At 40.3% G+C, this 14719-nt stretch overlaps 1 protein-coding gene across 2 annotated transcripts in view; it reads left to right on the top strand.

Annotated features, from left to right (window-relative positions):
- The window catches only part of LOC138749915 (ATP-binding cassette sub-family A member 13-like), a 288645-nt gene that overhangs the window by 143337 nt on the left and 130589 nt on the right, over window positions 1-14719 (top strand). For both annotated transcript variants that reach the window (XM_069911960.1, XM_069911968.1), the window contains exons 24-27: window positions 1835-2014; window positions 6079-6259; window positions 7140-7279; window positions 12732-12842. In XM_069911960.1, the coding sequence (XP_069768061.1) occupies window positions 1835-2014; window positions 6079-6259; window positions 7140-7279; window positions 12732-12842 (612 nt within the window). The remainder of the gene's footprint in view (window positions 1-1834; window positions 2015-6078; window positions 6260-7139; window positions 7280-12731; window positions 12843-14719) is intronic.

A 14719-nucleotide genomic window follows, 5' to 3' on the forward strand; every position in this document is an offset into this window, starting at 1 on the left:
CCGCAACCACAGCGACCTACCAATGCCCAACCACTTCACTTCTGGGTCACACTCCTGTGCTGATATGTCTGTCCATGGCCTTATGTACTGTCCCACCCTGACCACCTGCAGATTGGAGGAACAATACCTTATTTTCCATCTGGGCACCCTGCAGCCAGATGGCATGAACATTGATTTCACTACTTTCTATTAAACCTGGTTGACTTTTCTTTCCCCTCCCCCATTTCCCGTCTTTCCAGTTCTTTCACCTACACAGCCCTGCCTTTCCACCCACCTCCCCCTCAGTGCTGCTGTGTAGCGTAAATAAAAGCTCACACTCGAATGGAGGGAGATCAAATGCTTTTATTAGCTTACAACACAGGTATGGTTCACAAACAGGCTTCAGCGGGGTTCTGGGTTTAGGCAGGAAACCAGGGTTATATATGGTCCCCCAGGGGGAGGTGCCAGGAGGCAGGACCAGTCATCAGTATAGCAAGCTCACACCAAGACACAAGAGAAACTTGTCCGTGAACTACTCTTTGCAGACGATGCCGCTTTAGTTGCCCATTCAGAGCCAGCTCTTCAGCGCTTGACGTCCTGCTTTGCGGAAACTGCCAAAATGTTTGGCCTGGAAGTCAGCCTGAAGAAAACTGAGGTCCTCCATCAGCCAGCTCCCCACCATGATTACCAGCCCCCCCACATCTCCATCGGGCACACAAAACTCAAAACGGTCAACCAGTTTACCTATCTCGGCTGCACCATTTCATCAGATGCAAGGATCGACAATGAGATAGACAACAGACTCGCCAAGGCAAATAGCGCCTTTGGAAGACTACACAAAAGAGTCTGGAAAAACAACCAACTGAAAAACCTCACAAAGATAAGCGTATACAGAACCGTTGTCATACCCACACTCCTGTTCGAATCATGGGTCCTCTACCGGCACCACCTACGGCTCCTAGAACGCTTCCACCAGCGTTGTCTCCGCTCCATCCTCAACATCCATTGGAGCGCTTACATCCCTAACGTCGAAGTACTCGAGTTGGCAGAGGTCGACAGCATCGAGTCCACGCTGCTGAAGATCCAGCTGCGCTGGATGGGTCACGTCTCCAGAATGGAGGACCATCGCCTTCCCAAGATCGTGTTATATGGCGAGCTCTCCACTGGCCACCGTGACAGAGGTGCACCAAAGAAAAGGTACAAGGACTGCCTAAAGAAATCTCTTGGTGCCTGCCACATTGACCACCGCCAGTGGGCTGATATCGCCTCAAACCGTGCATCTTGGCGCCTCACAGTTTGGCGGGCAGCAACCTCCTTTGAAGAAGACCGCAGAGCCTACCTCACTGACAAAAGGCAAAGGAGGAAAAACCCAACACCCAACCCCAACCCACCAATTTTCCCCTGCAACCGCTGCAATCGTGTCTGCCTGTCCCGCATCGGACTTGTCAGCCACAAACGAGCCTGCAGCTGACGTGGACTTTTTACCCCCTCCATAAATCTTCGTCCGCGAAGCCAAGCCAAAGAAAAACATGCTGTCCCCTCCCTCCCTTCTCCACCTATCATCTGCTGCCTTGCCACTCACATTCTTTTAATCTGACACTCACCAACATTTTCTCATGCATTGACGAAGGGCTCAAGCCCGAAACATCAGTTATGTATCTCTGCCTTTGCTACATAAAGGGCACTGTTTGACCTGCCGAGTCTCTCCAGCATTGTGTGTTTTTACTTCAACCACAGTGTCTACAGGATTCTGTGTTTTACCTCAAAGGTCACCAATAAATGACTGAATTTTCACTCTTATTTGGATTTCAAGTATACTTAAGTAAATAACTTTTTCATTTGGTGCTTTTGCCAGGCCTTTCTGCCATTGATGATGTCATCTCAGGAGTTTCAAGTAATGCAGAATATCCTGGACGTGATCACTTATATTACATCTCTTGTTCCATCCAATTCATTACAATTCTTGAAATTAATTCCGGAGGCTATGAAATCAATCAGGAAGCTTAATCTTTTTCCAACTGTTAATTTGAATGAGGTATAAAAACTTTCCTTCAATGTTTTATTTTAAATATTACATTGGACCTTCTAAAGTTTTAATGAATGATATTTAATAATTTTGAGAAGCAAATGACTTTTTCTTAAATTCTAGTTGATGATGTGATACTGCCACAAGATTCTCTGTGTCCTTCCATTCTTGTTTTTCCATTCATACATGGAGATTAAGTGATGTTTATTTAGTGAACTTTATATCCAATTTTACAAAGATCAATAGAGATGGATTTATGAGATATTTGTTGTCCTTGTTAAGGCAACAAACACAAAAATAATGAAATTGAAGATTTATCTTTAATTGGTGGTTGGTTGCTTTTTGAAAATAGTCATTTAACTTTTTGATTCTTTGCAGTGCTTGAATCTATTTGTATTAAAACTGAAATGGCTGTGAATGTGCTGGATTTTAGATGGAAAGAACACTCAAGTTTGTTTAGTAGATGAATAGGAGATTACCTGGGATTACAAGGTTTAAAGGCCAGTCCTGGAGTAGAGTTGGGCACCAACAGAGTTAGTTAATTTTATTTGAGAATCATCTGTTTTGATCAACAAAATGCAGTGTTCAGATGCCCCAGTCACCAGAGTGGCCCTGGGATCGACTGTCTTTTTGAGAGGATCTGAGGACTTTCAATCTTAGAGAGCCACCAATTGTTTTAAATGGTTTAAATGTCATGTTTTAAAATTCATACACTTATGAAATACGAGGCAAGGATAAATGTAATGAAGATTAAATTGGGTTTATTGTACACAGGTATAAATACATAAACTATAGTGAATAAAGTGCATGGGTTTCAGATGGAAGTAGCTATTTGGGAATATGGTATTGGCAATAAAGAGGAGACAAATAAAACAAGGACATTTAATATTCCTGACTACAGTAAGAGTATGAGAAATAGGAGGTATTCCATCTGGCCTGTCAAGCTTGCTCCATTATTCAATAAAACCAAGAGCCAATCTGGCCATGGACTCAGCTATGCTTACCTTCCTTTTCCTGATAGTCCTTAAATTCCCCGACAATGTATTTTTGAAAGATAGCGAAGGGAAAGAAAAAGTAGGAAGTAGAGTAAGAATCAGAAATATTGTTGTGGTAATTGAAAGGGGTGACATAGTTGATAATTCAAAGACAGAATCAGTTTATTTAGATTAAGGATTAATGGAGAAGCTCCAGTATTATGCATCTGGATGTAAGCAAAATAATGGGAAGGTTATAGAGGAATAAATCTTCAAGGAAATTACAGAAATCTTAAGAAATTTAGAACCCTAGTCGTGGGAGAATTTCGGTCATCCAAAGATGGACTTGGAAGCAATAGTGTACTGAGCAAAGAGTGTAGACATATCTAAACAATTAATTAGCATGAACTTGGGAAGTCAGATATGGATAGGACATACACAGTAAATGGTAGAACTATAAGGAATGTTGATACAATGAAAAACTTTGTGGTTCTAAGTCCATAGTTCCCTGAAAGTTTCTATCCAGGTTGATAGTGTGGAAAAGAAGACATATGGCATACATTGCTTCTAACGTTATGGCATATAAAAATTGGGATGCTACGTCGTAAGTTTACAAACACAGGCTAAAGTTTTGTGCAGATCTGGTTTACCACACTTTAGAAAGGATGTGATTGTGCTGGAGAGTGGGTGAGGAAATGCGCCAGGCCGTTGTCTGGAATAGAGTGTTCTATTTATGATGAGGGACTGAACAAGTGAGGTCTATTTTCCCTGGAAAAGAGGAGGTTAAAAGAGGCATAATTAAAGTGTTAAAAATTATGGATGGTAGAGATAGGGTAGATCCCTCTTTAAGGATTAAAATACTTAGAGGGGATCTGTAGGGACTTATTTCACCCAAGAGAGTGTCAACTACCTGGAATACACTGATGGTTTTTTAAAGATATGCCTGAAGTAGTACTTGCATTACGATGGCATTGGAGGCCACCAACCAAGTGCGAGAAGATGGGAATAACACAGATAGGTACCCACTAGACAGTACAGATGTGGTGGGTGAATGGCTTAGTTCTGTGCTGTGAGACCCTAAGATTCCATAACTTTAAGTTTAAAATGATAGGGAAGAGACTTAAAGATTTGAGGAGTAAGTTTTTAACAGAGTGTGGTTGATATGAAATACACTGACAGAGGAGGTAGTGGAATCAAAGTTATTATGTTTAAGAGGCATTTAGCAGCTCTTAATTAGCAAGGCAAACAAAAGGATGTGGTTTTAGTGCAGATATTGGGACTAAGAAGGTCAGCATGAATGACATTTTCCTGCTGTAAAACTATGATTCCAGTATAGAAATAGCTCTATGGTCCACTGAGACTGTGTTGACTGTCACATTACTCTATTCCTACACCTATCCCATTTTATTTGCTTCATACTCCCAGCACTCCCTTCAAATTCTACCACACACTTACATGCTGGATCCATTTTAGAGCAGCCAACTCGCATGTGCTTGTTTCTTGATCCTCCAAAATATTCCATATGGAATTTAAACTGGAGGTGGGGGGAGGGTGTGTTTAAGGAGGAGATGTTTGAAGAAGAGCGGTCTTTAATTTAGTTGGGTCTGATTGTGTGAGTGTGGTCGGGTGAAGGTTATTCCATGCTTTAATTGTATGGGGAAGAATGAATTGCTGTATATGTCTGCCTTGGAAGACAGCACTACAAATTGGGTTACGTCCTCTTGTCTGCTCCTAGAATTGAATGGAATACTTCCTCTGTAATTCTGTCAATCACCTTAAATCTGATACCTTTGGCTACCATTTCTGTTGCCATTAGCACACAGATCAGCACCTTCATCTTCAGAAACCATTTGTTGACTCTTCGATGTATGTATCAAACATAATTTAATGAGATCACTTCTCAATTTTCTCATTAAAACAATGAGTAGCCTGAGGAAATTAGGCATGTCACCAGTATTCCTAAACAACTTCTACTGGTGTACCATTTAAAGCATCCTATCAAGGTGCCTCACTACATTTTACAAGAAATGTACTGCCCAAGACTGCAAGAATCTGCAGAGGGTTATGAATGTGGCTCAAGTCATCACATACAATCTCCTCCCCTCTAATGACTCCATCTATAACTCCCAATGCCTTAGAAAAGCAGCCAGAATATGACAAGTTCTCCCACCTCGAACATACTCTCTTCACTCATCTCCTATCTGAAAGAATGTTCACAAATGTGTCAAAAGATTCAATGAAAGTTTCTTTCCCACCATTATCTGACACCAGAATGAACCACAAAATAATAAAATTATGTTGTATTTGCTCTGTCCCAACTGATTTCACTCTGTACTTCTATACCTTTTTCTTATCTATGGTACTATGTCTGAGATATCTATTTGTCTGCTCACAAAGCAACTTGTATCGCTGCATTTTTGACACATGTCATCATAAATGAATTTGAACTTGTTCCAAATTATGGAGAGCACAGACGTGTGGTGTTCATTTCTTCCTCATACAATGGACATTGCTACCAAGAAATCAATCTTGACTGAAATTTCCCTGATCTCCTTCAAAGATGAGAATATTCTTTCTTGTCCATGTACAAAACAAAATTGTCTTCTTTCCTGCTTTGGGCATCATTCCCATATCTACTCAGCATATCTGTACACTCCTTTAAGTGTATAGAAGAGTATTTCTCCAGGAGTAGTTGTTCTGATGTTCTGATATTATAGCCGAACAATCTTTCTTTGGATATTCATAGTTTGCAGGCAACTCTTTAGAGCTGAGAGAGATCGAAATCAGGAAATTATCTAGATATTCCTTAATCACAGATCAATAGCTTATCATGGAAAAATATGCTTTTCCTTGATTTAATATGCTTTGATGTTTGGAAAGTAATTGTTCTGCTGATGTGAATGAACAGGTTTTGACCAAAATGAACTTTGAAATAGAAGGATAACTGATCTAATTTTGCAAGGTCTGATATACACAATTCATGGCTAACAAAAAGACTAAAATGTTTGTATTTCTAAAGGCTTAATATATGGTAGAGCTTGTCTCTTTATTCTGAAGGTATACAAAGTGACTGACATGATACTTTTTCAAAATGTTTAGAATGTTCAAAGGAGGTCTGTGGAAATTTCTACCTCCAATATTCGGGAAGCTGTCTTTAAAGGAATTTGTCAAACAAAATCATCGTCTCTATTTCGTGGAAGCTTGACGTACTCTGAACTCCCTCAAATTGAGGAAATCACAGAAGAAGATTATATCAAATACAAAATTCCTACAAATACCAGTAAGAAAATCATGGCTAAGTGGAGGGCTATTGTTGAACTTAAGTTTTGATACTATACCATATCATTAAAACAACCTCTTTCTATTAACGTTGAAAGTCTTTACTCCATTCAGTGAAGAAATAAATTTTAAAATAGTCAAAATTAATCCTTGAGAATGGTGTGCAGAAGACGTTGAACAGACTCGATAGATTCACCAGACTGCCTGGAATCCAGAAAAATAATTGCGTGATCATAGAAAGGCAGGATACATGCAAGAAAATCACAGAGAAGGCAAGCACGTTATCAGGGGTAGATGTCTTGTGCTAAGAGAGGGACAGGCTTTTGAAGGAATATGTTCTCTTCACGTATTACTGCAAAGGTCGTGGCAGGTTAGATATACTGATTGTATCCAACTCCTTTATTTAAACCAAACACTTCTACAGGCTCAACGATCCATTTGGTCACAGTGTAAAACTAGCCCATCAATTTGTGGTTATCAGCAAAGCAATGGCCTCTGAATTCAAACAAAAAAATTCTGACAAAAATGTGTGACTCTTGCTGTAAGAACTTCCATTTGTCCAAAATCTAATCCTACCAAGGATTAAACAAGAAAATCTGCAAATGCTGGGGTCCAGTGAGTGCAGACTGTTTTTGCTTACAGTTATAAGAAAACAGATTTGATGGATGATAGAATGGGTAAATAATTCAGAATTATCTAAGTACCAAAACATTGGACTTTTTACAATTGATTTTAGCCATTTGGTTTTTTTTTAGCTACATGGCTTCAATTGATAATGCTTGGCCTTTTACTCAATTGAAACTTCAGATTAATATAGTGAGTCAATATGATACAGTACTGAGGAAAAAGCTTGCTAATTCTGCTTTTTTATGCTACACTAGCTCCTTACTGCCGAGATTTTTATGAGGATATCCTGAAGGCACAAAATGGGCCTCTGATGTGGACTTTCTTGAAGCCGCTGCTGCTTGGTGAAATACTGTATGCTCCCAATTCACCAGAAATTCAGACATTGGTGTACAAGGTGAGGGGATACAATATCCTGGGAATCTGACTGGTTTTGTTTACTAAACTCTTCATTTGACATCTTCATTTTACTCAGCAATGTTTGAAAAGCTAGAATTAAATGTAAACTTCATAGAACTAAACTGCTTGAGAGATGAAACATGCCCCCAGTTCATTATCAAAGGAAAATTTTAAAAACTTGAAATTGGAATAGAAAAATTGCTCTCAACATTCTACAGGTTAGTTGGCATCCAAAGAAAGTTATCAGCTCCCTATCATCAGAATTCTTTTATTGCAGAAAATAAAATCTAATTTCTGCATTTGTAAAGTTATTTTTACTAAATGCAAGTACCAACTGATCAAGACCATAGGATTAGAACTGGGCCATTCAGCCCATCAAGCCTCCTCTGCATTCAAATTGTGGCTGATACATTTTCCCTTTCAGCCCCATTCTCCTCCATTCTCCCCAGAATAATTGACACCTATACTAATCAAGAGCCTATCACTCTCTGCTTTAAATATACCCAATAACTTGGCTTTCACAGCTGGCTGTGCAACAAATTCCACAGATAACCACACTCTGGCTGAAGTAACCTCTCCTCATTGCTGTTCTAAAGTGCTGCTCTTTATATTCTGAGGCTGTGACCTCTGGTCCTAGACTCTCCCACTACTGGAAACATCTTCTCTACATCAATTCTGAATAGCCCTTTCAACATTCAGTATGTTCCGACGAGGACCCCACTCATCCTTCTAAACTCTAGTGAGTACAGGCCCAGAGCCATCAAGTGGTAAACCTCCTCTGGGCCCTTTCCAATGGTAGCATGACCTTTCTTAGATATGGGGTTAAAAACTGATTGCAATTCTCCAAGTGCGTTCTGACCAATGCCTATGAAGCCTCAGCATTACATCATTATTTTTCTAGTCCTCTTGAAAAGAATGCTAACAGTGCATTTGCTTTCCTTACTATTGACTAAATCTCCACATTGACATACAGTGAGGAAAATATTGGACCCAACACCGTTCCCTGCAGAACACCACAGGTTACTGCCAGCCAGCCAGAAAAGGACCCCCAAGTTCTCATTCTTTGCCTTCTGTCAATCAGCCAGTCTTCTATCCATGCTAATAACTTTTCCATAATACCGGTACATTGTTTAGCAGCCTCATTTATGGCACTTGTCAAAGAACTTCTGAAAGTCCAAGTAATATCATCTACTGACTTTCCTGGTCAATACTTTCTCAAAGAATTCTAACTGATTTGTCAGGCAATATCACCCCTGAAGGAAACCATGCTGACTTTAGCCTATTTTATCTTGTGCGTTCAAATTATCTGAAACCTCATCTTTAATAATGGACTCTAGAATCTTGCTAACCACTGGAGTCAGGGTAAATGGTCTGTAATTTCCTGTCTTTTACCTCTCTCCCTTCTTAAAAAGAGCTGTGCATTTACAGTTTTTCAGTCCTCAGGAACCATTCCTGACTCTAGTGATTCTTTTTTTAATATATTTAAATTTCCATATATGTATTAATATCCAGATAAAAAAAGATAATATTCATACATTCCACATCACATATTATAACCCCTGAAATCCCACCAACACCCTCCCCACAATAATAATCCCCAAAAAAAGAGGAAAAAAAAGGAAAAGAAAAAGAATGAAGTCAGAAAGAAAAATAATATAGTCAAAGAAAAGAAAGAAACAAATAGACCTGGTTACCAAAATATCACCACCATTCACTCAACTTTGCCTTTTCAATATTATTCATTTATTTATGCCAAGGAGTTAGCAAGATTTTTTGAGGTTTATGGAAACCCCTTTATAAATTAATACAGGTACACAATCCTTTATCCAGGCATCTAAAATCCAGAAAGCTCTAAAATCTGGCAGGTGGGGAGAGAGATGGCTGCGCAAGTCGAGGGAAGATGGCAGTGCGAGTCAGGGGGGTAGACAGCAGCATGAGTCGGGCGGCTGATAGGGAGAAAATGGCAGCACAAGTTGGGTGGGCAAGGTGGGGTGGGGGGAGACGGTACCGTGAGTTGGGTCCCTTTTGGCATTACAAACAGGGTCTTGGTCTTCCAGAGGCAGATGGACAACATGGTAGACAAGTACAGGCTAAGGGTGACCTTCCCCTATCTCGACAATGTCACCATTTGCGGACACACCTGGAGGACCATGATGCCAATCTCCAGAAATGTCTCCACACAGCTAAATCCCTGAACCTCACGCACAATGCCAGTAAGAGCGTGTTCAAGACCAAATGCCTAGCTATCCTGGGTATGTGCCCCCCCTTAGACCTTCCCTTTCCTGTGGACCATGAAGGCGCTAAGGAGGTGCCTGGGCTTCTTCTCATACTATGCCCAGTGGATACCTCATTATGTTGACCAAGGTCCCCCTCTTAAAATCCACCTCCTCCCATTGTCAGCCGAAGCCCATGCAGCTTTAACTACGTCAAAAGCTACATCGCGAAAGCAGTGGATGAAAACACACCATTCCAGGTGGCGAGCAATGCCTCTGACGTAGCTCTGGCCGACCCTTAACCAGGTGCGCAGGCCAGTAGCTTTAATTTCCTGCACCCTGCAGGAAACCTGTCTGTGGAGAAGGAGGCTTAGGCCATTGTGGAGGCCATCAGGCACTGGAGGCACTACCAGGCCAGCAGAAAATTCACTCCACTCCCTGATCAGCGATCTGTAGCATTCATGTTCAATAATATGAACAGCGGCAAAATAAAGAACGACAAGATCACGAAGTGGAGCATTGAACTCTCCACCTATAATTATGAGATAGTGTATAAGCCAGGTACGCTCAATGAACCTCCAGATGCCCTATCCCGAAGAAGCTGTACTGCTGCACACACCAGCCAGTTGCAGTCACTTCATGACGAGCTCTGCCACCTGGGCATCACCCACATGGCACACCTCGTCAAGGTATGCAATCTGCCCTTCTCTTTCAAATTCATCAGGGAGATGACTGGGTCATGCCAGGTCTGCACTGAGTGCAAACCGCACTTCTACCGCTCTGACAAACCGGACCTGATAAAAGCTTCCTGCCCCTTCGAATGACTCAGCATTGACTTCAAGTGGTCCATTCCCTCCACTAACGGAAACGTGTACTTCCTTAACATTATTGATGAGTACTCACATCTTCTGTTTGCTATCCCCTGCCTGGACTCCTCCAACACCATAGTCATCAAAGCTCTGCAATCCATTTTCACCGTGTTTGGGTATCCCAGCTATATTCCTAGCGACCGGGGCTCATTGTTTATGAGCGAAGAGCTATGCCAGTATCTGCTCACAAGAGGCATCACCTCCAGCAGGACGACTAGCCACAACCCCCAGGGGAATGGACAAGTTGAAAAGGAGAATGCAACAGTCTGGAAGGCTGTAAACCTTGCCTTCTGGTCTAAAGGACTTCCAGACTCACGCTGGCAAGAGGTTCGGCCCATTGTACTCCACCTCTATGAGGTTGCTTCTCTGCATTGCAACCAGTGTGACTCCTCGAGAGCTAATGTTTGCATTCCCGAGGAAATCCATGTTAGGGATCACTCTTTCAGCATGGCTAATGACACCAGGACCAGTCCTGCTGAAAAAGCACATGAGGGGAACCAAAACGGACCCACTGGTCGAGAAAGTGGACCTACTGCATACAAATCCGATGTATGACTATGTGGTATACCCGGATGGCAGGAAGGAAATGTTCTCAATCAGAGATCAGGCACCTTCAGGAACTGAAACCCCCAAAATCCACATGCAGGGTGCCGGACAACATGGTTCCAATAGAGCTACCATTGGACCCAGGACCCCAGAGCCTCCCTCTGAGCCCCATGACCCAAAAACCATAGGAGGCACAGGAAGTTCTGGAAGACCAAAGCCCATCAACATGATAGGCAATAGAACAGTGGAATGTGCAGGCCACAAAAGGACCAGGTTTACCATGGTGTTATCGTGCATAGCCGATGGGACAAAGTTAAGACTCATGGTAATCTTCAAAGCAAAATTAAACCAAAAATAAAATTCCCTGCATGAAAAAGGATGGGTGGATGAAAATGGTGTAAAACTATGGGTAGTCAATGTGTGGAACAGACGGCCAGGCTGTTTACGCAAAGAATGGAGTTTGCTGGTCTGGAATACATTTCATAGCCACTTAACTGAGAAGACTAAAAGTAGATTAACCTAAATAATACTTACATAGCAGTTATCCTTGGTGGTTTGACATCTATATTGTAACCTCTCGATGTCTGCTTGAACAAGCCATTCAAAGACCATGTACATGAGAAATAGAATGCATGGATGCAGCGTGCTGCATCACTTGATGTGCTCAAGGCATGGGACAAAGTTAAAGCAGAGACTGTGATAAAATCATTTCAAAATGGGACACTGAAGATAAAGCTGAAACCACCTCATCAGATACAAACTGGGACCCATATGATGACTGTTTAATCAGTGAGAGTATGGATGTGCTTGCTGCCATCTTCGCTTCAGACGATGACGGCGAGAGTGATTTTGAAGGGTTCTAATTGTGCTGTTGTTTTCAATAAAAATCTCAATGAAAATCTGTCATAGTCGGGGTTTTTTTTTTGTTTTTCAAGGATCTTGACTTTCACAACTTGACTTATGCACCGAAATATAAAGTATATGCTAATGCATTGTTGAGACTTCCATTAAAATTTGTGGAAAAAAACTTTGATCCCAATTTGCATTTGTTTTCAACTAAACAATTGTTTACATTTTTGAGTACTGTGGAAAATTAGTGCACTTTTGGAAGATTCCTTGATATTCTATGGGCCTGGATGAATATTTATGCTCCTTCGGGTCCTACACATATCTTAAATATACCTAAAACATCTACTTTTAGTGCGTATTTTCCATTAGAGACTTTGGAAGACCAGTGTGGCCTCTTACTGACAGAAAGACTGGCATGTTGTGTTCATGTTTTACCATGTTTGCATGCAAATTGGAATTAGTGTAACACTATAAGTGAGAATTTTAATTTGGAGATCTGGACAGTCCCCTGCAGGTGTTGAACAAATGGATAGCCAGCACACAAGGTCCACAGGGAATCATTAGATGGGAAATTTCAGCTGGCTTCGAAACATTGACCAAAATCTCCAAACTGAAATGTTATCTAAAGCTCTCTATTTATAGCAAAAAGTTAACTTGCCCTCCTTAACGCTTTATTGACACGAGATTTAGAAATTCTTTCAGTTAGAGAGAAGTGAATCTATGGCCACTAAAAGCTGTGAAGCCCAAGTCATTGGGCATATTTAAAGTAGAGATTGATAACTTCTTGTCAAAGATTATGAGGAGAAGGCTGAGTGGAAAAAATACGTCAGCCACGATAAAACCAGCAGGACAAATTCAATATCCAAAATGGCCTAATTCTGCTTCTACATCTTATGGTTGAAGTGAAATTTGATCCTTCAATTAATTTCATATTACAATTTCAGTTGCAAATCTTCTTCTGTATTTTATCTAGGCTAGTGGGATACTGCAAACAGTTGAAAGCCTGAAGTCTTACTCCGAGACCTGGTTGGAAAATTATCAACTTTTTCAAGTTCTGGAAAACGTCAAATTAAATGAACTTAAGGCAAGTGAAAATAAACATCACATCAAAATCAAAATTTATAGTCATGAACAAGTCATGAAATTCAGTGTTTTGTGGCAGCAACATAGAGCAAACATTCATATTATAACTGTCTTACAACATTACAATAAAAATTAAATATAACAGTGCATGAAAAGTAAGGAAGTGTCTTTAGTTCATTGATTGTTCAGGAATCTGATGGCAGAGGGGAAGATGCTGTCCTTGTGCCATTGAGTGCTCATCTTTAGACACCTGTACTTTTTTCCTGATGGTAGCAGAGTGAAGAGGGTCCTTGAGGATGGAGGCTGCTTTTTTAAAACATCACCTCATGTAGATGTCCTCGATGGAGTGGTCTGATGCCCGTGATGTTGCAGTCTGAGTTAACAACCCTCTGCAGTTTATTCTTGTCCTGAGCATTGGCGCTTCCATACCAGGCAGTGATGCAACCAGTCAGAATTCTCTCCACGGTACACCTGTAGAAGTGTGAGATTCTTTGGTGACATACAGAATCTCTTCAGATACCTCACAAAGTATAGCTAATGGTCAAACCTTCTTTGTGATTGCGTCAACATGGAGGCTCCAAGACAGAGCCTTGAAGATGTTGACACCCATAAATTTGAATTTTTATTTTTTATTTTTCACACTATGAACCATATTAATCAAAATACACACAAACATTTCCCTCTTGAATATACACAGTGGCATTTTCTCCCCTTTTTTCCCCCCCTCCCTTCCCTCCCTCCTTCCCATCCCCCTCCAAACCCATTAAACGTTCAACATGTACAATTCAATAAACCATTAAACAATGTCATCACACAATGAAAATAAACAAGAAAATTGTGTCATCTACTTTTACACACTTGATCAGGTCATTTTATCTTCTTCTCATTTTATCATTTTTGGGGGTGGTGGTCCATGGTAGGCCCTCTCTATTGTGTTCCATATACAGTTCCCAAATACTGCTCAAGATCTCTGGATTTTTTGGTATGTTGCTTTTTGTGATTTTATTTAATACCTGATTTAGATCTTCCCAAAACTTTTTCACTTTCTCACTTGCCCAAATTGCATGTACTGTTGTTCCCGTTTCCTTCTTACAGCAAAAACATCTATCTGATAATGTTGGATCCCATTTATTTAACTTTTGGGGCCTGTGTAACCAATTATATTGTATCATGCGTAACCTCATATTTATTATATTTTTCATAATTCCAGAGCATAACTTTTCCCATATTTCATTTTTTATCTTAATGTTTAAATTTTTTCCCACCTTTGTTTGGGTTTATAGCTTATTTCATCATTTTCTTTCTCTTGCAGCTTGATGTACATGTTTGTTATAAATCTTTTTATTATGGTTATTTCTGTAATCACATATTCAAAGCTGCTTCCTTCTGGTAATCTCAGTCAGCTTCCCAAATGTCCTTTAAGTAGGTTTTCAGTTGGTGGTATGCAAACATTGTACCATGAGTTATTCCATATTTGTACTTCATTTGTTCAAAAGATAATGAATTATTTCCCAAAAAAACAGTTTTCTATTCTTTTGATTCCTTTTCTCTCCCATTCTCTAAAGGAAAGGTTATCGATTGTGAAAGGGATTAGTTGATTTTGCGTCAATAATAATTTTGGTAGTTGGTAATTTTAATTTTTTCCTTCTACATGAATCTTCTTCCATATGTTGAGTAAATGGTGCAGTACTGGTGAACTTCTATATTGCACCAGTTTTTTATCCCACTTATAAAGTATATGTTCTGGTGTCTTCTCTCCTATTTTATCTAGCTCTATCTTGGTCCAATCTGGTTTTTCCCTTGTTTGATAAAAATCTGATAGATACCTTAATTTTGGTGCTCTATAATAATTTTTAAAGTTTGGTAGCTGCAAACCAC

Source organism: Narcine bancroftii, chromosome 1 (assembly GCF_036971445.1).
Source record: "Narcine bancroftii isolate sNarBan1 chromosome 1, sNarBan1.hap1, whole genome shotgun sequence".
NCBI lineage: Eukaryota > Metazoa > Chordata > Chondrichthyes > Torpediniformes > Narcinidae > Narcine > Narcine bancroftii.